Genomic DNA, 26,136 nt, shown 5'->3' on the forward strand with positions numbered 1-26,136 from the left:
TTGGAATTGTTGAAGAAGATGGAAGTCCCAAGTGGGCAGCTTTGATTCATACTCAGATCTTTTAAAAATGGGAGAACCCGCAGCGTGATCTTAACCTAAAACAAGCTATTTAACTTGAGGATTAGAGGACACAAGTACAGAACTCACAAGACTCGAGCAAGAGTAGATATTAGAACCCTCCCCCACAGAGCAGTGTATATAGAACAGGCTCCCAGAGAAGGAAGTTGATTCAGGGAGAGATTACACCTTTAAAAAAGATGGATCGATATCCCGAGAAGGGGCATTGAGAGCTATAAGAGATATTAACAGCACAGAGGTTGGTAGAAAAATGAACCCGGAGAGGAGGCGGAAGAATCGTTCTGCTCACTACCTGTAGTGAAATCGTCAACGTGTTCTTTTTGAATGCATTCATGATGTTCCATCACATAGCGATCAGTGCAATTCTCCCCCGCTCTCTCCTCCAAGTGCTCATTAAATAGGGGATGAACAGGTAGTGGTTGGGGGCAGAATAATTACACATGAACTTTGGATGGAGCGCGTGTAATCGGGCAAATGGCCCCCTCCAGACATTTTTGTAAACTGGACCCACTTTTGCCTTTAAAATGTACACAGTCATTCAAACAAAGCAGTGTGTTTCACCAAGAGAGGACTGGCAAGAACAAGAAAAAAAGGGGGACAATTTATATTTACCTGTAAAAATATACATACCTTATAATCACATAAGAACCAGGTATGTTTATAGCACAGTATGAGGCCATTTGGTCCATTATGTCTGTGCTGGCTCTTTGCTAGAAAAATCCTAAACTAATCTCACTACCTGCTCCCTCTCTATAACCTTACGTCTCCCTGTGGGATTGGAGTCACATATAGGCCAGACCAGGTAAGGACCCATTTGGGGTTTACAACAATCTGACAGCTTCATGGTCTCTTTTACTGATACCAGCTTTTTTGGACTGAATTTAAATTCTCAAACTCCCAAGGTGGGATTTGAATTCAAGTTCTCTGGATTACTTGTCCAGTAACAAACTACACCACTGTGCCCAGGTTGCAAAGTCCTTGGAGACATTCTTTTGCCCATGGTGCACTATATAAATGCTCTTAACACAGGAGAAACACCAAACCTGGAGAAATATCTTCCGTTAGGATAAGTAATGTAAGAACAGCACCAAAGGTGGGGGAACTATCTTATTAAGATGGACAAAATGTATCAGGTACACTGCCACCAGATGGCATCAATACACACTAAGTTACTGAACAGTTCAGTGCAAAAGCTTTGTGATAACCCCACAACTCAACTCTTATAATTGCAATCTTGCCCTATAATTTTTTATTTCAAAAATGATTACTCACAAAATGAGCTCCTAAAAAGGCAGAAATAATTCTGACTCAAAATAACCTATTCTGAAGCCATGTTTATATTAAGCATCAATACTCACTAACCACTTACATCAAGTCTGCAAGGGAATACACCACAAAAGCATTACCGCTGTGCTCCATACAGAGAGGGTAAGGATTAGGATCACACATTTGTGCGTGGAGTAATCCCAATGTGTTATCACCCACAAATGACAGCCACTCCAGGACAAAGCAGCCCGCTTCATCGGCACCCCATCCACCACCCTAAACATTCACTCCCTTCACCACCGGGGCACCGTGGCTCCAGTGTGTACCATCCACAGGATGCACTGCAGCAAGTCGCCAAGACTTCTTCGACAGCAACTCCCAAACCCGCGACCTCTACCACCTAGAAGGACAAGAGCAGCAGGCACATGGGAACAACACCACCTGCACGTTGCCCTCCAAGTCACACACCATCCCGACTTGGAAATATATCGCCGTTCCTTCATCGTCGCTGGGTCAAAATCCTGGAACTCCCTTCCTAACAGCACTGTGGGAGAACCTTCACCACACGGACTGCAGCGGTTCAAGAAGGCGGCTCACCACCACCTTCTCAAGGGCGATTAGGGATGGGCAATAAATGCTGGCCTTGCCAGCGACGCCCACATCCCATGAATGAATAAAAAAAAACTCTTCCAGACCCAGTTCAAACACATGAGTGAGGGCAGAGGGTAAATCTTCCTCTGTATATTATTGGTAGTGAAATTGTGTTGGTGAGAATACTTGTTTACAAGCACTGAAACTTGAACTCACTGTATCTGAAAAATCAAACACGCTTCCGATTGAGATACTCTGCAGTGACAGTTAAAAGACTGACCTTTCACCCCTGCGACCCAGGGGCAAACCCAGGCCAGTTTAATGAGGCTGAAATTTACCAGCTGTAAAGCAGCAGAGTAGAAGGAGTTCTATCTTGCATAAAAATTTATGCTTGACCTAATCTGAGCGGTGCTTGATGTTTAAACTCTCACCTTGGGATTTCTGCTTTTTGTTGTGTTGAAAGTTGAGGGACATAGTGCTGGGAAACACTATGTTGTACTGCAGGCACCTGGTGTCAGCATCAAGTGCATTCCGTACAGGTAAAGCAACTTCTAGTCTGCCTTCGTGGCCCTCCTTAGCCCTTCTGCATCAGTTTAACATGCTCCATTTCCTATGCCAGCCATTCTTTGAGTTCTCCAAGCGAGGTTGCCAATTAAGGAGTTGTGGGGCCCATACCCACTAGGGACCAGATTCAGAATGTCCCAATTAAATTTCCCATAGGACCATTACCCCAGTTAGAGGAGACATTCATCCCATTAATAAGTGCTGGATTTGATCATAGGTCCCAGAGGTGAAAGGTCAGTGTCCGCCCACTGCAACACACAATACTCCCAAAACTTTAATCAGACCCAACCTCTTGTTCAATACAGGAACACAAATGCAGCCTTCACAAACTATAACAATGCACTGATTCCATTATCAACCATTGAAAGTCTCTGGTCTCTCGTTGCCCCCCTCACCAAGAAAACTCATTCTTTCTCTGTACCAGATTTGATGTTGCCATCGTCCCGGCAAATGCCGTTCCAGCGGTTGTACAGTGACGCAGACTGACTGTTGTCATTCTCCTGCTTTGCCTCCTCCTGTTTCTGCCGCATCTTCTCCCAGTTTCGCACTAGAAATACATGATGCTTCAACACGAAATTCCTATTCAAGAAAAGGAAAGCCAAGACAGAAAATGAAAGGCCAACTCTAGAAAACTAGCAAAAGCTGACATAGCCCACCCCCCAACCAGTCAAGCATGGTCCTCAATGTATGTCCATCACATGTGAAAACAAGTAATTACACTGAGAGGGCAGTGGGACATGAACTGCCCATTCATCTCATTGCTGTTTGTGGAGTCTTGCTGTGCAAAAAAAAGCTGCTGTGTTTGCTTATGTAATATATCACTTTGAAGTGCAGCGACTGTTGTTAAGTGTTAAGTGCTTTGAGATGTGATAAGGGATTACTAAATACAAGTCTTTTTTCTTTAATCCAAGAAATGTCTTCACAGGCATGAGTGACCTTCACAGGTATGACTGACCTATTGGGAGTCATGAGGCAGACAAGGGACTGGGAAAAACCAACAATCACTATACTTCAGCCCAACCTCTCGCGTTCCCGCCTCACTCCGCAGCTCGCTGGCAAAAATCTGAACTCTGAATATACTTCACTCTCTCCAATAATCGTTCCCCCAACCCTCTCGTTTCTCCCACCATCGATTTTTTTGCCTGCCTCTGGCAATTTCACTCTTTCATACTGATCTGTGCACTGGTCTGAATTCATAACTACAGCATTGTCCTTGTCACATCAGAGATGTGATGCAGCAATGCTCAAACATCAGTCAGGGCCAAGTTTCAAACTGTGCACTTTTCCCCCCCCTCTTCTTTCTGATCAGTTTCTCCTCCCCTGAAGGCACTGTATCTTCCTGGGGTACGGGTTCCACAGGTGCTGCCTGCCCTCCAGTACCTCTCCGAAGTGACCGTTCATTCATGAACCTAGACCTGGTCAGTGAGTGTCAGCAGGGTATTTGACTAGGGGACGAGCACATTGAAGTCGAGTCTAATTCTGTGCCTGTCTGAACTCAAGCGTTTTGAGACAGATGTCCCTGGATGGTAGTCAGCAGCAAGAACCCTGATTGATCTTCCCCTCCCTAACCCAAGGGTATTGTGTTCCTTCCCCTAAACTGGCTGGGATCAGCTAAAGCAGCAGTGACAAGGCATCAAACCTGAGCCATCAGGAGGGCTAAACAATGCATCTCTGATGAAGAGTCCCATATTCTGAGGCAACAAATATCAAGATTGATTCAGGATCCTAATTACATTGAGCCTCGACTGATCAGAATGAACAGCTGGAACGTGAACTGAAAGACACAGTTCTACTTTTTAACTAGTCTAAATCTGAAACAGCTCTAACAACAGACAAGCCAAGCTAAATTAACAAAGCAAATGGATACTATCTAACTGGATACTGTACATATATACTTCTACATTATATAAATGTGTGCATTCTTATTTTAAGCTTCAACAAAATCCCCTCAGGACATGATTAATTTGTAATAATACCACAAGTATGCAGCATTATATAAACATGCACACACCCAAAAGATCTCACTCTGTAATTTGCACATTTATTTTTTCCACTCTTTCTCCTAGTTATTTTTCTCTCTCTCTCTCTCTCTCTAAACCATGTGCCGTTAACTCACCAAAGTGTCTCTGCCATTGTTTCTCACCTACACGGTTTTCACCCCCTGTGAATAAGTAACTGGCTGCCTCCCATGCCAGCCAAATTGAGATCTCCATTCCCATAACAATAAGGATCGGGAGGCCGAGGGAGGCAAATGATCAATTTGGGAATGTTGTTCAACATGAATGGAGAGTTTTTGCCACGGATACAGAGGGGCCATTAGATACAATTCCAGAAGCGATGATGGTTGAATTTGAGAGTGCTCAGTATTAACCTGTTATCATTTCACTTAGTATGTTATATATTTTGATAGAGTCCCATCTCCTTGGTCCATTCAAGGCTGGAAAGTCCTATTGTTTGTAACTGCTCATCGGGGGTGTATTAGCTCTCTGAAAAGGCGAGGGATTCTCGAGGGGGCGCCGATAATACTGCGCTGCAGAACCATTCTCGAGGGGGCGCCGATAATACTGCGCTGCAGAACCATTCTCGAGGGGGCGCCGATAATACTGTGCTGCAGAACCATTCATGGGGCGCTCAGGAAATCTGCTATATGGCCAGTGTGCCCTGGCTCTTTGTAACTCAGTCCTCTGACACAAGGAATCAGCCTTATGGCCTTTCTCTCTCGGTGACCAGAGCTGAAACCAGCATTCAGGTGTGGCCTGACCAGAGCACTATGCAGCTTCAAAATGATATCCTCAAACTTAGACTAGCAGTAAGGCTCAACATTCTCTACCTCCTCCTCCCCATCGTCATGCAACACTGTCTGACCGCACTTCATCTCGAAAAATGTTTTGCAGATGACATCAATTTGTGTCTTATAAATTACAAAGAATACTACAAAAAGAACCACGGCACCCTCAGACACAAGCAAGTCGCATTATGTGAAGGGCCAGATGATTAGCTGTGTCTGTGTACACTCAGCACTAGTGATGTAACTGACAACCCAACACCATTTAGATCACTGACTGCACTACTGTTAAACCCCCCCTCACACCACCTCGTCTGCTGCCCTGCTAACATTCCCAGGCAGCGATGAGACAGCACTAAGCACAGCTTTTGGAGCAGGGCATTCCTGCTTCCAGACCAACCTCAAAACTTCCCAAAAGGTCAATATCGCCTCTCTAACGAGGACATTCAAGGGAGCTGCTTAAAACTTAAAAGATGGTGCTCCCTATGGATCTGTCAGGAAATGTATCGTCAGGTTGGCTACTGAGCCATACAGGCCCTCAATCCCTGGCCTGTGGTGATTTAGCTGATGTCAGGCTGGGGGTGATATAACTGGTCCTGCTCCTGATCACTATCCACTGGTCCAGTACGTGCATGTGGATGTTGAATGACGATAGGATCAGGCTTGTCTGTGGCTTCCTTCGTGGTGGGATAGCCTGATGACACACACACTGTCCAGGGTCATGCAGCAGAATGGCAATGTGGCAAGGTACTGGAGGACTGCTGGTATCCACAGGACTGCACACTGTCAAGAGTTAGCAGCTTAAGGATCGGTGAGAAAATCGAGGAAAGGGGAAATGAAAAGACAATGTTACCACCCACCCACCCCCCAGCCCCATAAACCCCATTATATACTGACACAGGGAATTGAGAGTCACTGCTCTGACTGAAGAAAAAATTCAGAAATGCTATTACTTCCTTTAAATAAAGAAGTCCTCCTCCAAACACAGATCAAGAGTAAACTGCAAATGCTGGGTAATAGGAATTGCTGGAAATACACAGTGGGTGCATCAGTGCCTGAAACAGACAAAGATGGGTTAATGTTTCAGGTGGAGGCCCAAGTCGGTTCCGACAGAAACTGGCTGTTCTGACAAGGGGTCTCCATCTGAAACCTCAGCCTGTCTTGGTGTTCTCAGATGCTGACGGGCACGTAGTGGGTTTCCAGCACCAACGGCTTTTATTAAAGATCTTAGCCCACTCGATCCATGTTAAACAGGACCTGAACGAAACAATCAGTGCCATTTTATGGTAGTATGAAATCATTTAACGGTGAGCTGTTTTGGCACTTCACGCAGCAGCTGCAGCTGCTTCCTCGGGGTGGGGGAGGGGGCTAAAATGTCAGCGGCCTTCAGTCTGCATCACTCCAGTGAACAACACAAAAGCTACAGCTAAAGCCTGACTGCAACAGCATGGTCCGGACACAGTAAAATAACCAAAGGGCATTCTGCCACTCCATCAATGCTGCTCTTGGATCAGTTACTTGGCAGTGTGCCTGGGTGGTGTGGTTTAACTTGATCACCTAATTCCCATTGCTTGTGGAAAGTTTCCTATCGTCACTCAGCACCGGATATTCTCTAATGGGTTGTGTGGGATCAGGAATTTGCTGTGTAAGCTGTGCCAGTGATGCAGCCGGTGGGGGTGGGGGGAAGAGAATAAAGCTGTCGCTCAGTTTCTGTGTGAGCTGTGCCTGTGATCCGAGGGGGTAAATCTGTCGTCCAGCGCAGCACTGAGTCACATCATCCAGAAACGTCCCAGCTTCCATTCCCGGACTGTGCCGGGTTAGACAGTGACAATTCCCCAGAGAGTACCCAAGGCTTTTTTTTTTGGAGGGTGGGAGGTCAAGCATTCACCCAGAGAGAGGGAGGAAAAGTATTGCAGAAAGATTCAAAAGGGAGTTAGATATATAGTTAAAAAGGAAAAATTTGCAGGCACAGGCATGATGGGCTGAATGGCCTTCTTCTGTACTGTATCATTCTATGATTTCCCCCACCTCTGCCAAAACGTTTTCTGTGCAACAACTGGTGGACAGACGCCAGAGATTGCCAGCTGATCCTCTAGATCAGAAAATGCTGCACAATGTCCTCCCTAGCTGAACAACTTGTCAGTACTCGGTGCCTATATTCTCACGGTTTAAAAGCCTTGAAAACGAGGTTCTGGGGGCATTGTTTGTAGGACAGAAAGGGGAAGGTTTTTTTAAAAAAACTTATGCAAGGAATCGTATAGCAGGTCTGTGTGGGAGAAGATGCCTACCACACAGCACAACGCAGTGTCAGTCAGTTCCCAGACTACACCATAGAATTTTACACTAAGCCCTGTGATTCTGGTGTTGGACAATAAGTCCTACCTCTCCCTGTTGGACATGGGCTTCATCTGGTGTGGTTGGCTCAGCTTGGCAGGGTTGTTGACACTCTCGCTCGGTTCCTCTGACACATGCCCTCTCTGGTGAGGAAACATGACATAACTGGTGAGGTATTTTCAGTAGCACGCTGCTCACATTTGCTACTGACGTGGCATCGCTTAAACCATAGGGACACTACAACCACAGAAGGTGCACATCTTTAGATAAAACAATCACGTAGCTCTCCCAGGATCACAGCGAGTAAAGCCGCTGCCCCAGGCAGGACTATGTCATATAGACAAGAAGGTGCCAGGTTTCCCCCCCAATCTGTGCTCAGTTACCTGATCTCAGGTGAGGCAGCATTTCTTGGGCTGCAACTGGCCTGGCCTCTGTCTCTTGGTTAGGGAGTGGTGATTGGCAGTCTGTGAAATCAGCCAGGGTTCCTGTTCCTGATCACCATCGCTGCTGGAAAGTGCGCGAGTGTGGGTAGTGGATGAGAACAGGATCAGGCTCGGCTGTGATGTGCCCTGACATCGCTGCTGAACCTAATGTGAGGAGCGATTGCTTGGGAGAGTCCCGAGGGGGTGCTCCAGCAAGAGTCAGTCCCTTCAATAGGAGGAAAGAAAATAAAAACATATATTTATTTCCAACGGACAATGAAGACACTGGAGAACCCTGGGGCTTGGGCGGTCCACCATGCAGGGTAGAGAGGGCTCCTCACCCACTGCCACGTTTTGAAGGTTTCGGATTATCTTTATCTGCGATGTGGGTTATTTTGCAGTTTGGGTAGGAAGCAGGTTCTTTAAGTGACGACAACATAACATTTAAGTTTACCCCCTCGCCCACTCCGCTGTTTACTACTTCAGTCCAATTTGACTGCAAACATAGTGACTGCGTTCCTCATCAGCCACTAACGAACACACTCAGTATTTAGAGACAGGGGTATGAATCTCCGGTTGACTTTCCCTTCTCACAACCACAACACACCGTCACTAGATTACAGTACCCACCCTCTTCTTTAATCGGTGCTTCGATTTCCTCTTCTCCTTCAACCTGCCTGGTTTCTTCTGTCCGTTTGCCTGCTGACCATTTTTGTTTAGCAATCCATTCATCCTCTGGCTGCGACCTCCGATGATGCCACGGCATCTCTCAGCCCCACATTTACAAAGTTGCTGTAACACACAAACACCCACACGATATTTTCAAACCAGTCGTATACCCACGCCCAGGTGAAGCAAACTTCCAATGTTAAGCTGCCCCCAGAGGACTTCGCTCTTTAAACCTAGTTTGCCTGGCATATCAGCTGTTAGTGGTATTCAGGCAAATCAGACCCGTTGAGAAATTTTATTGTAGAAAGAACATGGAAGGATTGATTCAAGGCTTCTCTAGCGCTGCCTGACTCAGGAATTCCAAAGCTCTTTCTGACTGAGTCCAGAGTATGTCTGAACAAACCGATAACCCTAACCGGACAAACTGGTGATACGTGCCATACTGTCAGTGCATTTCATTTAGGTGGACGTGGTTTTTCTGGTCTACTTGAATCTGCCAACAAACCACATCCATTGTAAGCGGAGTATCACCATATCCCATTCATTCATAATGAACTCCTGATACAAAGCACTTGTACACAATTCAGATATAAATACATTATTTCTCATTCTACTATTTTTTTTTGGTAAAAAGAATTTGTGCTCAATCAAGATGAAGAGCTTCATTGTTAAAAAAATAGCACACTTTCCCACCTCAAGCACCCCGTGCCACCATCAAACACTCCCAGGGCAGGTACAGCACAGGTTAGATACAGAGTAAAGCTCCCTCTACACTGTCCCAAACAGTCCCAGGGCAGGTACAGCACTGGTTAGGTACAGGGTAAAGCTCCCTCTAGATGTTCGTAGCACTGGAGAGGCCCCCTACTGCACAATGTGACATTTTCCATTTCCCACATCAATCATGCTGAGGCCTCTCGATTGAGATTGTCAATTTATTTCCACATTAAGAGTAGTTCTGTGTTGCAGTCCAATGCCCCACTGGGAACAAAGCCGAGAGTGCCCCAAACTCATTTAACACAGGAAACGTAAAGCTAGGAGACTTCCATCACATCATCTGGGACCCAGAGGTGAAATGAGAATATTTACAGCTGTCATTCATTGTTTGTGTTTAAATATTAAGTAAAAAGGAACATATGGGAAACGGTTTAACTGCTGCAGCCTCAGCAGCAATTCTCAATTTTTTTCAGTTGTGCTGCTTTCTTTGAGTTAGTTCCAATAACACTGTGCCACAAATCGTGGAGCGTCACTTAGGCAGTACTGTGCTCTTTTGTCTGCAATTCCCCAAACAAGATTCCACCTCCACCCAGACTGTTTGGGAGAGGTACAGGAGCTGGCATGTAAGAGTGAAGCAGGTCCCTAATAGGATGGAAGGGGAAGAAAAAATTGCTGAGTCCTCAGCTCCAAGCACAGCCCCCTCCCCATTCAAGTCTTACTGCGCCATGTCCAGGCGACAAATGGCCAACACTTTTAGCAAAGGCCTTTTGATCAGGGAACACTCCACGGAGCCCTAAAAGAGAGGGAGTGAGGAAAAATAACTATACGCTCCTCTTAACTTGCACCTGTTGGGTGCGATGCAAAAACTGCAAGTTTAAAGGAGGAAGAAATGTTGCCTTCCAATAATGTCCCTCTTTCATTAACACCTTACTGTATATTCACGGTGTGTCAGTTCATGTGGTTTTTGATCAGGAATGTGCTTTATGATTTCCCCCAACACCACTCAGACGGGGTACAACCTATCCTTGCTGCGAATGCGGCACTCTGAGTTACCTAGGTGTATTTTAGAAGTGTATTTTACATATATATAAAAATTCATTAGAAAAGGGAATAGTGCCAGAGTACTGGCAGACAGCTAACGTAATTCCTATGCTTAAAAAGGGAGCTAGAACAAGTCCAGGGAACTATAGACCAATTAGCAAGCTGGCTACAAAACAGAAAACAGAGAGCTGGGGTTAAAGGTAATTACACAGACTGGCAAAAGGTGGGAAGTGGTGTTCCACAGGGATTGGTGCTGGGGCCACTGTTGTTCACCATTTACATAAACGATTTGGTCTTAATTGGAAGTACAATTTCAAAATTTGCGGACGACACCAAATTGCGAAGTATAGTTAATACTGAGGAGGACTGCGACAAAATACAGGGAGACATTAATAACCTTGCAGAATGGGTGTGTAATTGGCAAATGAATTTCAATATAGATTAATGTGAGGTGGTACATTTTGGTAGGAAGAATAAGCAGGCCACATACTCCATGGAAAATAAGTGTCTAAATGGGGTAGAGGAGCAGAGGGATCTGTGGGTACAGATACACAAATCACAAAGTAGTGACGCAGGTTGATAAAGGTCATTAAAAAACGCAGAGCACTGGGGTTCATTTCTAGAGGGATAGAATTGAAAAGCAGGGAAGTTATGTTATACTTGTGTAGAACCTTTGTTAGACCATACTTTGGAGTACTGTGAACAGTTCTGGTCTCCATATTGTAAAAAGGATATAGAGGCACTGGAGAAGGTGCAAAAAGATTTACTCGGATGATACTGGAACTGAGAGGTTATATCTATCAGGAAAGGTTGAACAGGCTGGGGCTCTTTTCTCTAGAAAAAAGACTGAGGGGTGACCTGATAGAGGGCTTTAAAATTATGAAAGGGGTTCGATAGGGTAGACGTAGAGTAGATGTTTCCACTTGTGGGGGAGACCAGAACTAGGGGGCCATAAATATAAGAGAGTCACTAATAAATCCAATAGGGAATTCAGGAGAAACTTCTTAACCCAGAGAGTGGTTGGAATGTGGAACTCACTACCACAAGGAGTGGTTGAGGCAAATAGCATAGATGCATTTAAGGGGAATCTAGATAAACACATGAGGGAGAAAGGGATAGAAGGATATGTTGATGGGGTTAGATGAAGGGCGAGAGGAGACTCGTGTGGAGTATAAACACCGGCATGGACTTGTTGGGCTGAATGGCCTGTTTCTGTGCTGTACATTCTATGTAATTCAATGTATTGTACCTGATAAAATAAAGCACCCTCCGATTTTGTACAAATTCACATTTTTCTTTACAGCTGTGGTCTTTGTTGCTTTGTAGGGAATCAGTCTTTGCAGATTTTATATAAACGGAGAAGCGTGGTGTTACACAGTTTGGATAGTGCGGCTTTGAATGCCCAGGTTCTCCACATTACCTGCTTCTCCAGATTGAATGCGTGGAAGTTGTAGTCATACGTCAGTTCAGTCCCGGCAATTACATCTTTCAGCGCAAATAGTCCAATCCTGTAAACGCCATTGACCGACCTACAGAAGACGGGGAGGGGGGTAAAATGGAAGGTGCAGTTTGTTCATGAATGGTTTATGCAGCTTACCCGAGTCACTACACAATTAGAATCTGAACAGCTGTACTGAGTATATGATTTTATACTTTGCAAAAATGGCAGCATGCTGCTTCACCAATCAAGTCTGAGCCAAGAGATACAAAATATGGTCTCAGTGCACCAGGATAGAAGGGGGGGAAAAAAAAAAATCAGCAAAGCCTCCTGCTCCTTATAACTGACCAGTGACCCTGTGCGGATACTGGGCGAGGGCAGGATCGTGCTCGGCTGTGATGCTCCCATAATTGAATAGCTTGCTGACATTCAGTCCAAACTCACACTTGACGAGGGCTGTTCCTTTTACGCTTTCCTTTAAGAGCTGGTCTCGGCAGCATGGCTGGGCTCCACTGTACAATAACTAGACCCAGTGTGCAAAGCTTGACAGCCATAGCAGGATACAGAGTCCTGGTGTGAGTCCCTTCAAAGCCTTCTGAAGCTCCAAAACCTTAGAGTAATGTAATCAATTCCAGAGAGATTAAATTCCCTGGTCAGAGTAGTTCCAGTGTTTAAAACAAAAAAAATCCTCTTTGGCTCATTTGGGCCTTGAAAGGACTTGGCTGTGTCTTAGAAGCTGGGCTGATGCAGCCACCACCCATCTATACAAATGACCCGGTCCCCGGGATTTGGGCAAGGATGCGTTCTACTCTGCCGCACTTATCTACCAGGAATTCCTGGACCATAATCTTGGCTGACAGTCCAATGCAGGACTGAGGGAGTGCTGCACTGTCAAAGGTGCCATCCTTCAGTAAAGGGGTTAAACCGAGGTCCCGCCTACTTGTTCAGATGGGTCTTAAAGATCGCGTGGTATTATTTGAAAGAGAGCTGGGGGTTTCAGCCAATACTCCTCATTCAAACAAACCAGTTAAAAAAAATGAAAATAGTTGTCACATTTGCCTGTGAAACAACAGTCACTGTCCCTCAAAGTAATTCATTGTATGTGAAGCATTGGAGACATTAAAAAAATTATTATTCATTCATGGGATGTGGGCATCGCTGGCAAGGCCAGCATTTATTGCCCATCCCTAATTGCCATTGAGAAGGTGGTGGTGAGCCGCGTTCTTGAACCGCTGCAGTCTGTGTGGTGAAGGTTCTCCCACAGTGCTATTAGGTAGGGAATTCCAGGATTTTGACCCAGCAACGATGAAGGAACGGCGATATATTTCCAAGTCGGGATGGTGTGGGACTTGGAGGGGAACGTGCAGGTGGTGTTGTTTCTGATAAGGTGCTAAATAAATGCAAATTCATTCTTTCTTTCTTTAATTCTTACATCACCTTGCTGGTTTCTTCAACACTGAAAGCTTCTTAGAAATCCATTTAAGGGGAAGTTAGATAAGTACGAGGGAGAAAAGAATAGAAGGATACGCTGATAGGGTTAGATGAGGCTCATGTGGAGCATAAACACTAGCGAATGGCCTGTTTCTGTGCTGTAAATTCTACGTAATCCCAGGAAATCGCACCAATGCAAACACATATTTAACCAAAGAGCTCTGTTGGATTTTAGGAATATGGGGTCGAGAGTAAGATGCTTCATGTGACTGGGTTAACGTCCTTGTTAAAATAGCGGGCACGGGAATTTTCTACAGACTAGTTAACACACTTGTTGCTAATATTGTGGACTGGACACAACTACTTGAGGTGAAATCAGTGGCAAGCCAGTGGGAGGCACTAAAAAGTGAAATTCTACAGGTACAATGCAGACACTTCCCCTCAAAGAGAAAGGGTGGCACTGCCAAATTTAGAGCCCCCTGGTTGTCCAGACGTATATGCGGCAAGATAAAGCAGCAAAAGAAAGCTTATGACTGTCACAGAAAACTAACTACTGCAGAAAGCCTAGAGGAGTTTAGAAAGTACAGGGATGCGTAAAAAAGGAAATAAGGAAAGCAAAGAGAGGGCAGGAAAAAATATTAGCTAGTAAGATTAAAGAAAACCCAAAGATGTTTTATCAGTACATTAAGAACAAGAGGATAGCTAAGGAAAAGGTGGGACCTATCAGGGATGATAAGGGTAACTTGTGTGTAGAAGCAGAGGATGTGGGTAGGGTTTTAAATGAATATTTTGTCTCTGTATTCACAAAGGAAAGGGATTGACCGGACGTAGTAGTTAAAGAGGAGAGGTGTGAAATATTGGATAAGGTAAAAATAACGAGAGAGGAAGTACTAGAGGGACTGGAATCCTTGAACGTTGATAAGTCACAGGGCCAGATGGATTGTTTCCTAGGCTATTGAAGGAAGCCAGGGAGGAAATAGCGGATGCTCTGAGGATCATTTTCCAATCCTCACTAGATACAGGGGAGGTACTGGAAGACTGCAAACATAGTACCATTGTTTAAAAAGGGTTCAAGGGAAAGGCCAAACAATTATAGGCCGGTCAGTCTTACCTCGTTGATGGGCAAACTATTAGAATCAATACTGAGAGATAGGATAAACTGTCACTTGGAAAGGCATGGTTTAATCAGGGATAGTCAGCATGGATTTGTTCAGGGAAGGTCATGCCTTACAAATCTGATTGAATTCTTTGAGGAAGTAACAAGGAGGATTGATGAGGGTAGTGCAGTGGATGTTGTCTACATGGATTTTAGTAAGGCATTTGACAAGGTCCCACATGGCAGACTGGTCAGTGGGGTAAAAGCCCATGGGATACAGGGAAATGTGGCGAATTGGATCCAAAATTGGCTCAGTAACAGGAAGCAAAGGGTAAAAGTCGATGGATGTCTTTGCAAATGGAAATCCGTTTCCAGTGGTGTGCCACAGGGCTCAGTATTGTGTCCCTTGCTGTTTGTGGTATATATTAATGATTTGAACTTGAATGTAGGGGGCATGATTGCAAATTTGCAGACGACACAATAACTGGCCGTGTAGTTGATAGTGAAGAGGATAACTGTAGACTCCAAGAAGATATCAATGGGTTGGTGGAGTGGGCAGAAAAGTGGCAAATGGAGTTCAACCTGGAGAAGTGTAAGGTAATGCACTTAGGGAGGGCAAACTGTAAAATGGAATACGCAGTAAACGGGAATATATTGAGAGGGGTAGAGGAAGTGAGAGACCTTGGAGTGCATGTGCACAGGTCCCTGAAGGTGGCAGTCCAGGTAGATAAGATTGTGAAGAAGGCATACAGAATGCTCTCCATTATTAACCGAGGTATAGAATACAAAAGCAGGGATGTAACGATGGAACTGTATAAACGATGGTAAGGTCACAGCTGGAGTATTGTGCGCAGTTCTGGTCACCACATTACAGGAAGGACGTGATTGCTCTGGAGAGAGTGCAGAGAAGATTTACAAGAATGTTGCCAGGGCTTGAAAATTGCAGCTACGAAGAGAGATTGGATAGGCTGGGGTTATTTTCCTTGGAGCAGAGGAGGCTGAGGGGTGACTTGATTGAGGTGTACAAAATTATGAGGGGCCTAGATAGAGTAGACAGGAAGTACCTGTTTCCCCTAGCGGAGAGTTCAAGAACTAGAGGACATAGATTTAAGCTGATTGGCGGAAGGATTAGAGGGGACATGAGGAAAAACTTTTTTACCCAGAGGGTGGTGGGTGTATGGAATTCGCTGCCCGAATTGGTGGTAGAGGCAGGGGCCCTCAACTCTTTTAAAAAGTACCTGGACCTGCACCTAAAGTGCTGTTAACTATGGTCCGGGTGCTGGAAGGTGGGATTAGAATGGGCACCTGGTTGTTCTTCGAGCCGACGTGGACACAATGGGCCCCTTCTGTGTTGTATCTTTTCTATGGTTCTATTGCAGAACGTGATTTTAACCAGATACACTGCTTGTAAACACTGCGTGCAGCACGGGCAAGGTACATGTGCTTTTCGTGTAACTTCCTCTTACCATTTCTGCATTTCGCAGTTAGGACTGCAGCTGTGGTTTATGAAGCGAGCTTCGTTCCCCATGCGGTAACTGTCGATCACCATCCCACTGTCCAGGTTCAGGCAGTAATGATCATTGTGGTTCTGGTACTGTTCTATCATTCGGTTCCTAGAGGGGAGAAGAGCAAATATCATTGCGCCTGCTTTGCTCTGTGGATAGCACTCTCGTCTGAGTCATATGGCTGTGGGTTCAAGTCCCGCTTCAGGGCTTGACCCTATAATCTAGGGTGACACTCCAGCACAATGCTGAGGGAGTGCGACATTGTCAGAGGTGACATCTTTTAAATGAGACATTAAATTTTCTATGTTTCCTCCCCCCCAAAAAAAACTCACATTTGGTAGCCAGTATCAAGTGACTATAGAGATATGGATTCCGTAAAACGAGAAGTTGCAGAGATCCATGGCTCACCGCAGTGACAACATCCCACTTTGATCTCTACACGGTAAAATACAGCTGCATTTCACAGGCCCTGTATAAATGGGAGTCCTTTCTTTTAAGAAACGTAGGATAGTAGGTGTAGATTTGAGGTTGGAGACACCCAGGAGTCTGAATCATTTAGGGGAGTCATTAGTGGGTCAAACATTCCATTTGCATTTCTCACATGCCCTTGCCAAGTGTATGATTTATGAGACTGTCTGGGGCGTGCACAGATCTGCACCCCATACCATCACTGTAAATAGTAATTGTTCACCTCTGCAGCCAATGTAAGCACTGTACATACTCCTAGACTGCCCTGTTATAAGTACAGAAGCATCGTTGCCAAAAACAAAATCCACGTTCTGGCACTGCATCACACTTCATGTTTGCCGCTGAGCGCTTACTCTGGCTAAGTAATGAACATAAATTGTAGGAAGTTTATTCTGTTGGGAAACTGAACTCAGTTTGGGGCAAAGCCAGTCTCTGTGCAAATGGGCTGTGGAAGATCTTTGTACCTGAATTCTTGCTCGCTGACGACCTCCCCCAGATACTCGATGATGAACTGTCCGGCCTTCAGAGTTTCCTTGGTGCGGATCCCCCAGCCTTTTCCCTCCGCTCGGAACCGCTCCAGGCACTGCACCCACTCGTGCCTCTGGATCCGCTGGTTGCAGCAATGCTCGTCGCAGGGGCACGTACTCGGGGCGCACTCTGCAAAGATCATCCTGCCGCACAAACAGGGGATAAGCTGCACTTAACAGATGCTTATTTCCAGGCAACAACCAACTCAAGAAATAATTCAGTCCTCTGAGTTTGGTGCGATTTGAACTAACAGGAGAAGCTGGAAATGTACAGCAGGTCTGAACAGAGGAAAGATGGGGTGACGTTTCATGACCCTTCTCACAATGGCTCTCCAACTGTTCTTCATTTCCAGCATTCCCGGTTTTTCTCTGTCTTACTTTCTTCAAGGTGGTCCCCATAATTCTAATCAATTCTCACCCACTGCAATGGGTGGGGTTACTGTGATGCATGTTGTACACACAACTGGTACTGAAAGAGACTGCATGTTACATGACGTCCTAAAACTAGCGCTCCCAAAACTGAGGCTGTGGCAGTAATTTCGAGGCCTCCCATCTAGGGGAAACGTAGCGATAGCGCCCTGAAAATGATGGGGAATAACTTACAGCCTGTTCCCACCCACAGTGTGGCCGTCCCTACCTTCCCTAGGCCCCACCCTGGGTGGTGGAGCGGTAGGCCCCTTTAATATACAAACTGATGTACACAGGACTCCGATTGCCATTTTAGGGCAGTACTGGGCGCAGCTCCGCCCAGTGTCCGTTGGCGGTCCAGTCGAAGAGAAGCCCAGCAGGTGAGCTTTAATTTACTTTTGTGGGGCCAAGAGGAGCAAGAGTGGTTCTCCGGAACGCCACAAAAACGACCTGGGTCGCTGCTTCAACGGGTCCCTCCCCATCCCGAGAAAAGATACCCCAATGCCAGCCCACCCAAACCCCCAATCTACCTTCTTCTGGCCTGGAGCTGGCAGGCTGCCCTGGGGCACTCGTTTTCTGCCTGCAGTCTACCAGGCCTCCCGATCAGGTGACTAGTGTGTGAGCTCCCCCAGTGGGAGGGGGAATCTACCCCCTAATATCTGATGTTACTCTTCAACATGCGGCCACTGGATATTAAACACCAGGCACCCGTCTAGTATTTCACCCACAGGCTTCTAAGTAAATAGTTTTTCTTTACTGCTGCCAAGTTCAATTAAACTTTCCTATTAAAAGTCTGAAAGTTTTTCTCTCCCATAAACTTGTCACAGTGATAACATTTTTAAAAGTTTGCAGTTTAAACTTTACTCTGGGAGGGGATGGACGCCTGTCACCTGAGCAGCGCTTGTTACCTACATGTGAATTGCCGCAAAGGGAGAAAGTAACAGCTTTGACCAGTTACACTTATCTGTAATCTTAGTGGGACCTGGTTCTTGTCAAGTTTATTCTCAATGACAAAGTAAAGGAAGTGTAAGCTTCATTCATGCGGGTTACCTACTCCTTACTAAGGTTGTGACAATAACCAGGCATAATGCACAAACACTACATGTAATATTGAGCAATACTGCAGGGTTATTCATGACTCCATAAAAAGCTTCAAGGCTGGGACTTTCTGCTCTGTAAGGCTCAGTGCTACAGTCTGTGCTCAATTAGCTGACAGTTAAGGCAGCTATAGGGGTGCCTAAAATTGGCTTCAGTGACCCTGGGGGTGGGGAAATCTGTCAGGAATCCAATGACTTCTGCTGGAAAGGGCATGTGTGTGTGGACACTGGGTGTGGACAGGATTGGACTCTGCTATCATGACCTGGTGACCTTCACTGCCTAGACTCACACATGAAGAATGTGTGGAAACCAGAGGTTTGCCAGTAGCCACTGATCCTCTCCCCAGCAACAGTCGGTGCCTCCAGAAGAGAAGGGCGGGGAGGAACATCAGAGCTCGATGAACTTTAGTGGAAGGTTGAGGAGTGGGTGAGGGAGCAGTAGAAGAGGCCTCCAAAGCTCAACAAATGACAGCAGATTTACAGAAACATCATCTGCTCCTGTTGGCCTCGATAACACACTGCATGAGACATTCTGCACACCAGTCCAATCCAACCCTCATTCTACAGGTGGCGAGAGGTAACACTTGGCTGTTTTGGTGTCCTGGTAGAATAGTTTGTTGCTGTCCTGAAGCACTCACCATGGACAGAATAACTCACAAAGTGGGGCTTTTACTTTGTTTCTGAAGCTATTTATTACTCCCGAGAATACTACCTTATCATGGCAACAGCAGTAACACCATGGGCTCTAGATTTCAGCATGCATTCTCCTCATCTCCCACCCTAATTTGGGCGGAAGATTAGCTGAAACCCTGGAGAAACAAAGTTAAGGGTCATTTACACCAGGCAGGCGAGGGGGTTCCGCTGATCCCTAAGTGGAGAAGCCCTGCAGAAATTCCAGGCAATGTCTTCATTTTGGCACTAATGTTATAGTCTCAGAGGCCACAGGATGGCTGGTGTGGGAAACAGAAATTTGTCACACTGGTGCAGCAGTGTGGGGCTCTTAAGTTTGGGGCGAGGCATGGCGCTGGGACAGTGTAGAGGGAGCTTTACTCTGTATCTAACCCGTGCTGTACCTGCCCTGGGAGTGTTTGATGGGACAGTGTAGAGGGAGCTTTACTCTGTATCTAACCCGTGCTGTACCTGCCCTGGGAGTGTTTGATGGGACAGTGTAGAGGGAGCTTTACTCTGTATCTAACCCGTGCTGTACCTGCCCTGGGAGTGTTTGATGGGACAGTGTAGAGGGAGCTTTACTCTGTATCTAACCCGTGCTGTACCTGCTCTGGGAGTGTTTGATGGGACAGTGTAGAGGGAGCTTTACTCTGTATCTAACCCGTGCTGTACCTGCCCTGGGAGTGTTTGATGGGACAGTGTAGAGGGGGCTTTATTCTGTATCTAACCCATGTTATACCTGCCTTTAGTGTGTTTGATGCTAATACTGGGGGCCTGAAATGAAAAATATTCAGTTTCCCAACAATGACATCCCTGACCTTGATGAACACAACATTGATAACAGAAAACCCATGGCAATTGCTTAGCTGCTCAACAAGTCCAATCGATGGGAGGCACGGAAGCTATCGCCAGCTCTGATGAATCGAGACGGGAACGATGCCTGTGCATCTGTTTCGGTGTTGGGAGCGCAGTACAAGCAGCACGCCAGGCTTCCTGTTTTATTAAAACTCAAAATCTTCAGATTATAATTAATAATAAAAAAAACATCAGTGCACAGTTTATAGGCAAACTGCCAAGAGCAACTAATGAGTTTGCATCAAATAGCTTAAAATGCGCATCAACACACCACAGCATGGAGCCAAGTGGCAAAATGAACTTGGCCAGTTGCCACAGCCCCAGTTACCAGGGCGTGCTATCCTCTCCTGTCAGATAAGGAAGCTGCAGCTCGTGTCCAGCTAGTCAGAGGCGACGGCGATGCTTTGGGGCTCAGGTTAATGGGATAAAGATCCACGGATGCTAGACGCCCTCCGTAGCCCAAGCCCTTCATGTGTGAGCTTGGACAGTGTGTGTTGGCCAGCTATTTGACTGTGGAAGACTTCACAGCTGAGCCTAATTCTGCCTGCTCCTGGTGTCCACATGTGCATTTCTAGCAGGAATCACTGAATAGCAATGAGCAGGAATCCCGGCAAATGTCCTCCTCCATAATCCAGTGGTGTTGAGATCAACTGTAGTCCCCATTACTGCCATGGTTGAGATCAGCTAACGCAGCACAGGCTAGTGATCGAAACTGGGTCATTCATGGCTAATATGAAGCTTTAGGACCCGGTGGCAAGCTGCCTTTTCCTCTCCAAGAATACTGATCACGAGAATGAACCCTGCCTTATTTTTTTCCCTCCCTTGCTCAGGGGCTCACAGACCAATTGTAGCGCCCTTATGGATCTGGCTGAGATTGGCAAACTGAGCAGGGAGTTGAACCCTGGGTCCTTCTGGTCTTTAGGACTCAGTGACTCGTTGCCGTAACCAGCTGAACAATCAGGGAGCCTGGATCCAGTGCTGAGCACATCAACTGGACTTGGATTTTGACCAAAGATGACTAGATATGCAAATCTAGTCAATTCAATCAAGCTTACTTGACTTTCAGCCTTGTATTACCAAGGTTAAATTATTGCAGGACGCTCGACAGCTGCCACTGATTGGCAGCATCTTTGCCCAATCTGTCTGGGCTGGGTTATAAAATGTGGATGAAATGACAGTATTCTCAACATGTCTCAAGGACAGCAGCACTGCAGAGACATTTTTTGGAGGCTTTTACACATACTTGCCTACCTGTTCAGACAGTCTTCCATACAGCTCTTCTCAAGAGGGTCTGCTGGCCTCTTACAGTTGCAAGTTGTGGGCTCACACCCGGAAAGAGGTTTAACATCTACAAACACATCTATAAAGAGGATAACATGCCTTGCGGTTACACTGAATGCTCCCAAATACATAAAGTGTGTGTAACACCGTGAAGATATTCCCAAATACATTGACATCGACACATGTACCATCCAGACTGAAGCAACCCGTCCACAAGCTTGTAATCTTAAAGGAAAAGACATTCTACAGGAGTATGTTTGTTCAGAGTTGCCCTCCATGTATTATTGAAGAAGAATCCTAGCGCCGTGCCAGGATGGATATCCTCGCTATCTCACCGGCCCTCGTCCCTGTTGGGGAGTTTCCCCGGAGCGGCTCCACTGAAAGCAACGAGGCCCAAACTCAGGACCAGCTTGAGAACTGGTCTGGAGCTGGCCAGTCCCAGGAAACAATGCTGCCAGCTGGTACAGAGATTCCAGCATAAGGCCAAGTCTGGTTCTCAGCAATCGTCTGTTCTGACTCACTCTATACAAGATGACTAGTTGGCTTAAGAATGAAAACAGGATATCTCTGAATAGTCTCTCCTCTAACACTTTTCTTGGTGTCTAGTTGCATATGACCTACGTTCTGATGGATAGGTTATCCTTGATCTAGGTATGCGTTCATCACAGGCTTTGAAAGTCACCCCTCCCAGGTCCATTTTGTAATTCAGCTCTGTCAGCACAATCTGCAGCTTGTATCACACAAGCCCACGTTTGTTGAGAAGTTCCCAGCCGTCAACAGTCAAACATTAAACCTCGTTGACAGCAAATCAACAGCTGAGATTCCCGTCAAGAAAGCTGCCTACACGCATTTTCATGTAAACAGGTGCAGCCTCCTTGCTGGAAAACCCGACACTGGGCTGATGCCGACCTTTAATATCTTTGCTGCCACCTGTCTTGGTCCCTTGCTAAGGCGCCGACTCCTGCTGGGATACTGGTCCACAGGTGCTGGCAGCCTATTGCTAACTCACCTGGGTGGCAGTGACTGGGGGTGGGGAACATCCCAGCCGGATTCTGTTCTCACCCAATGCCCACGTGCAGAATTTCCAGCAGTGATCAACAGCAGGAACCCACAATGATTTTCCCCCTCCTTAGCCCAGGGGCAGTGAGGCCAGAGTGTCTGAACTGGTTCCTTGGGCCAATGGCAGTTAACACAGTATCAACCAAGGAGGCAAGCTGGAACCTTCTGGTGGTAGGGACCACTTTCGCGCTGGTGTTACCAATTAAGCCATGGGGGGCAGCTGAAGCAAATGGCACAACTTGGGATGGAAACAGATTTGCATAGCAAGGACCCTAATGCAGCACAACTGAATGGGATCATTGTCATGTCACAACCAAAACCCACTAGACAGTAACTCAAGATGAGTGCAGCTCAACACCATCCAGGACAAAGCAGCCCACTTGATTGGCACCCCATCCACCACCCTAAACATTCACTCCCTTCACCACCAGCGCACTGTGGCTGCAGTGTGTACCATCCACAGGATGCACTACAGCAACTCGCCAAGGCTTCTTTGACAGCACCTCCCAAACCCGCGACCTCTACCACCTAGAAGGACAAGGGCAGCAGGCGCATGGGAACACCACCACCTGCACGTTCCCCTCCAGGTCTCTCAACCATCCTGACTTGGAAATATATCGCCGTTCGTTCATTGTCACTGGGTCAAAATCCTGGAACTCCCTTCCTAACAGCACTGTGGGAGAACCTTCACCACACGGACTGCAGCGGTTCAAGGCAGCTCACCACCACCTTCTCAAGGGCGATTAGGGATGGGCAATAAATGCTGGCCTCGCCAGTGACGCCCACATCCCATGAATGAATAAAAAAAGACGAGCACAGCAGCATCACTGCCTCTCCCTGGAATCGGTCCCCAGGTTCGCCCACAACTGTGGGCACACAAGCCCACCCTGCACATTGTACCCTGTAACACTGTGTGCTATGTTATGTACGTCAACATGTTGTAACCAAACAGCAAGTGCAACAAGTAAAATTAATTAAAAATAAAACAGATTAAGTCACAGATTGAAGTAAAGATTAATAATTAAAAAAGAACTTTTGAAGATGGAAGTACAGAAATGGAAACTGCCTTACTGGATCGGATCTTCTTATAAAGTGGGACATCAGGCTTTTTATACAGCTTAAAAAGAGAGGAGAAAACGCAAGTTAGCCACAAGTTTACAATATACTGTAGTGTACACACCAACACACCTGTAATACACAGTGGTAGCTACTTTTTCATCACACCAGCAGCCTTTTTCTATGTTGCAATGCAATATAATCATAGGGTGCAGTTACACACCAACTTTAGGGGCACAGCAAAAGTAGGAATATAAACATGGAGTCAGACCGCCCTCTGCACTGGGGGTTCGACACAAAGCTCGGCAGCTGGGAGTTTCAACCCTGAATTGCAGATCCCTTTATTGTGCTGTAAACATGGACTTGAGCAGATTGGGGCCCAAGCTCTCATGTGACATGGCGTAGAACCTCGTGACGTAACTGGGGATGATAATTGGCTTTGTGATGAGGATCCGAGAATGGGACTGGAGAAGCCAGCCACTCTTGAGGGCAATTCGCTAACCGTGGTGTAAATGAACCCTTGGTGTTTCGCCATGAGAGCTTCTCTACCTTCATCACATGAGACAAAGTAAAACAGCTGCTACACTGGGAAGATCAGCAAGAGAGTCCAAGAATTTGTGCACTTTACACCTATACAAATAGTTGCAGGGCATCTAGATTCACTTTATTTTAACCTATTTACGTATACTGGTGGAGTGCCCGTGTGCTATTCACGGTGAGTCGCTGGTTATGGTGTTTTGGTAACAATTGGAGCATTATACCATGTAACAAGCAATGCATTCTGCTGCTGAAGTGTAGGTGTGTGTCCCGGCACATGGACCAGGGTAAATGTCCCTTGACTGACACGTGAGAGGGCATGCTTGAACAGAGTGCATTCCCCTCATTTGCAGGATTAGTAGGCACTTTCATACTGATGTTGGGAGAGCCCTGCTACTCCCGAGCTCAGTCTCCACCTTTCTCTTTAGTGCGCTGGAGATCCCTATTGGAGAGCGGAGAGAGGGTCTCCGATTTTCTGCTGTCCCTGATGGCTGCCCTTGGGACTTGGGTGCTGCCGGAGGTGCAGAGCTCACTGACTCTATACAGGGTGGCTGCGCGATCAATACAAGGGCACAATTCGAGGAGGCACCATTATAACTATTAGTTCAGACAGGGAGTCACACTCTCCGCTCGCTGGGAGCGCAGTACTCCAGTATTACAACTACCAGACTGCCAAGTGTGCAGATATAACCACAACATCCATTAAACTACTATTTCCACTCCTCTCCTCTCCCCTCCTACCCTCCCCCCCCCCCTCCCACCCCCACCCCATGAGAACAATTTTTTCTTTGTTCAAGCTTTGGAGCAACAGTTACTTTTTTTTTGCAAGTGAAAAAGACATTCCACTCTCCACAGACCCTGCCAAGAAAAACACAACAGAAAAAAATTCTCAGCCGAGTTGGCTGTACATTTTAAATCTCCGAGGGATAGCCCAAAAAGAGAGAGATCTCGCTGAAAAACACTAGGCATGGCCCCAAAATAAAACTCAATATGCAGCTTTCACTGAATTTAAGAACGGCATTACTGTCCTTACATGGGCATCTGAAGTTTATTTTGTGAGGATATTTCAGAACTATAATTAGACTGTTAACCCCTTCACTGGCACAATGAATTTAGTGGAAAAAAAATGTCACTACAGCAATGAAAACAGGCATGTGTGGCTATGCTTAAAAGGTTTTTTTGTTCATAAATTTTATTGGCTTCAAGATTTAAAAAAGAAGACAATTTTTGATGGGTGAGCTGGATGACAACTGGGTGGAGCAGTGGGTTCGATACGGGCCTTTTGTCTTTATCCAGTGATTCTAAAGAGCAAAAGTGGGCGAGTGAGCGGGCGGGGAGTGACCGAGCTGGCGGATCAGGTTCAGTTTCAATGGCCTTCACTGTTCAATAACCCTCCATTGCTCGGGCTGACACATGAGGAAAGGTCACTTGGGCGAGGTACTGGAGGTCAGCTGGTCACCTTCTAGGTAGGAGGAGGAAAAGGTGCGGGGAAGGGGGAGGGAGAAAAGAAGCTTGATCACTGGGCAGTTATGTTGTTCAGAATGGAGTTAAAAGCATTTTAAACCAAAAATCAAAAGCCTTTCAATAAATAGAGACGGGACTTTGACCTTCCTGTCGCTGCACGTTTATTATTTTTTTTAATTGCACGGAGGTTCCATTTCTGCACAAAGCAATGTCCAGTTAACCCTTTGAAGAACGCAGCAGCAATTCTGCACCAAAACAAAAATTCTACACATGCAGCTGCCCTAAAAACACACAGCTGCTGTAAACGTCTCAGATTTCATCTGGTGCGTGGGTGCTTTACATCTGAGGTTAGTTGGAGACATGAGAGAAACATTTAAACTTCAGAGTCTTTTCTTTCCAATTAAGTCAACGACAACTGTCAGAAATTGAATGCAGAGGAAAGGACATTTTGCCAAAAAGAAATGAGAGGTTCTCCCATTGTGTTTCCAAATCTCCTTATGCTTGTGTGGGCTGCCAGTGCTGGAAAATACTTTCCACATTTCCAGTTATTATTTTGCTACGGTTTGGTGATTTTTACTCCATGCTTTTTTCAAACGTGAAACAACAGGGCAAGTGGGAAAAATAAATCCACCACTATGAAACAAACTTGTGTGTTTAACCTTGCACTTGTCAGATCTACTGCAACACAGATGACTGCACTCCCCTTTAAATATTACACTTTGTCCCTTCCTCCCTGAAGGTGTTAACTCTTGCTGGGTTCTGGTTCCCGGGGGACTGGAAG

At 46.1% G+C, this 26,136-nt stretch overlaps 1 protein-coding gene across 2 annotated transcripts in view; it reads right to left on the reverse strand.

Moving 5' to 3' along the window:
- The window catches only part of ash1l (ash1 (absent, small, or homeotic)-like (Drosophila)), a 181,377-nt gene that overhangs the window by 25,952 nt on the left and 129,289 nt on the right, over positions 1 to 26,136 (reverse strand). For both annotated transcript variants that reach the window (XM_067975852.1, XM_067975851.1), the window contains exons 9-16: positions 23,370 to 23,415; positions 21,210 to 21,318; positions 16,867 to 17,073; positions 15,896 to 16,042; positions 11,885 to 11,993; positions 8,671 to 8,832; positions 7,667 to 7,761; positions 2,921 to 3,078 (exon numbers count right to left, since the gene is read on the reverse strand). In XM_067975852.1, the coding sequence (XP_067831953.1) occupies positions 2,921 to 3,078; positions 7,667 to 7,761; positions 8,671 to 8,832; positions 11,885 to 11,993; positions 15,896 to 16,042; positions 16,867 to 17,073; positions 21,210 to 21,318; positions 23,370 to 23,415 (1,033 nt within the window). The remainder of the gene's footprint in view (positions 1 to 2,920; positions 3,079 to 7,666; positions 7,762 to 8,670; positions 8,833 to 11,884; positions 11,994 to 15,895; positions 16,043 to 16,866; positions 17,074 to 21,209; positions 21,319 to 23,369; positions 23,416 to 26,136) is intronic.

Source organism: Heptranchias perlo, chromosome 44 (genome assembly GCF_035084215.1).
Source record: "Heptranchias perlo isolate sHepPer1 chromosome 44, sHepPer1.hap1, whole genome shotgun sequence".
Lineage (NCBI taxonomy): Eukaryota > Metazoa > Chordata > Chondrichthyes > Hexanchiformes > Hexanchidae > Heptranchias > Heptranchias perlo.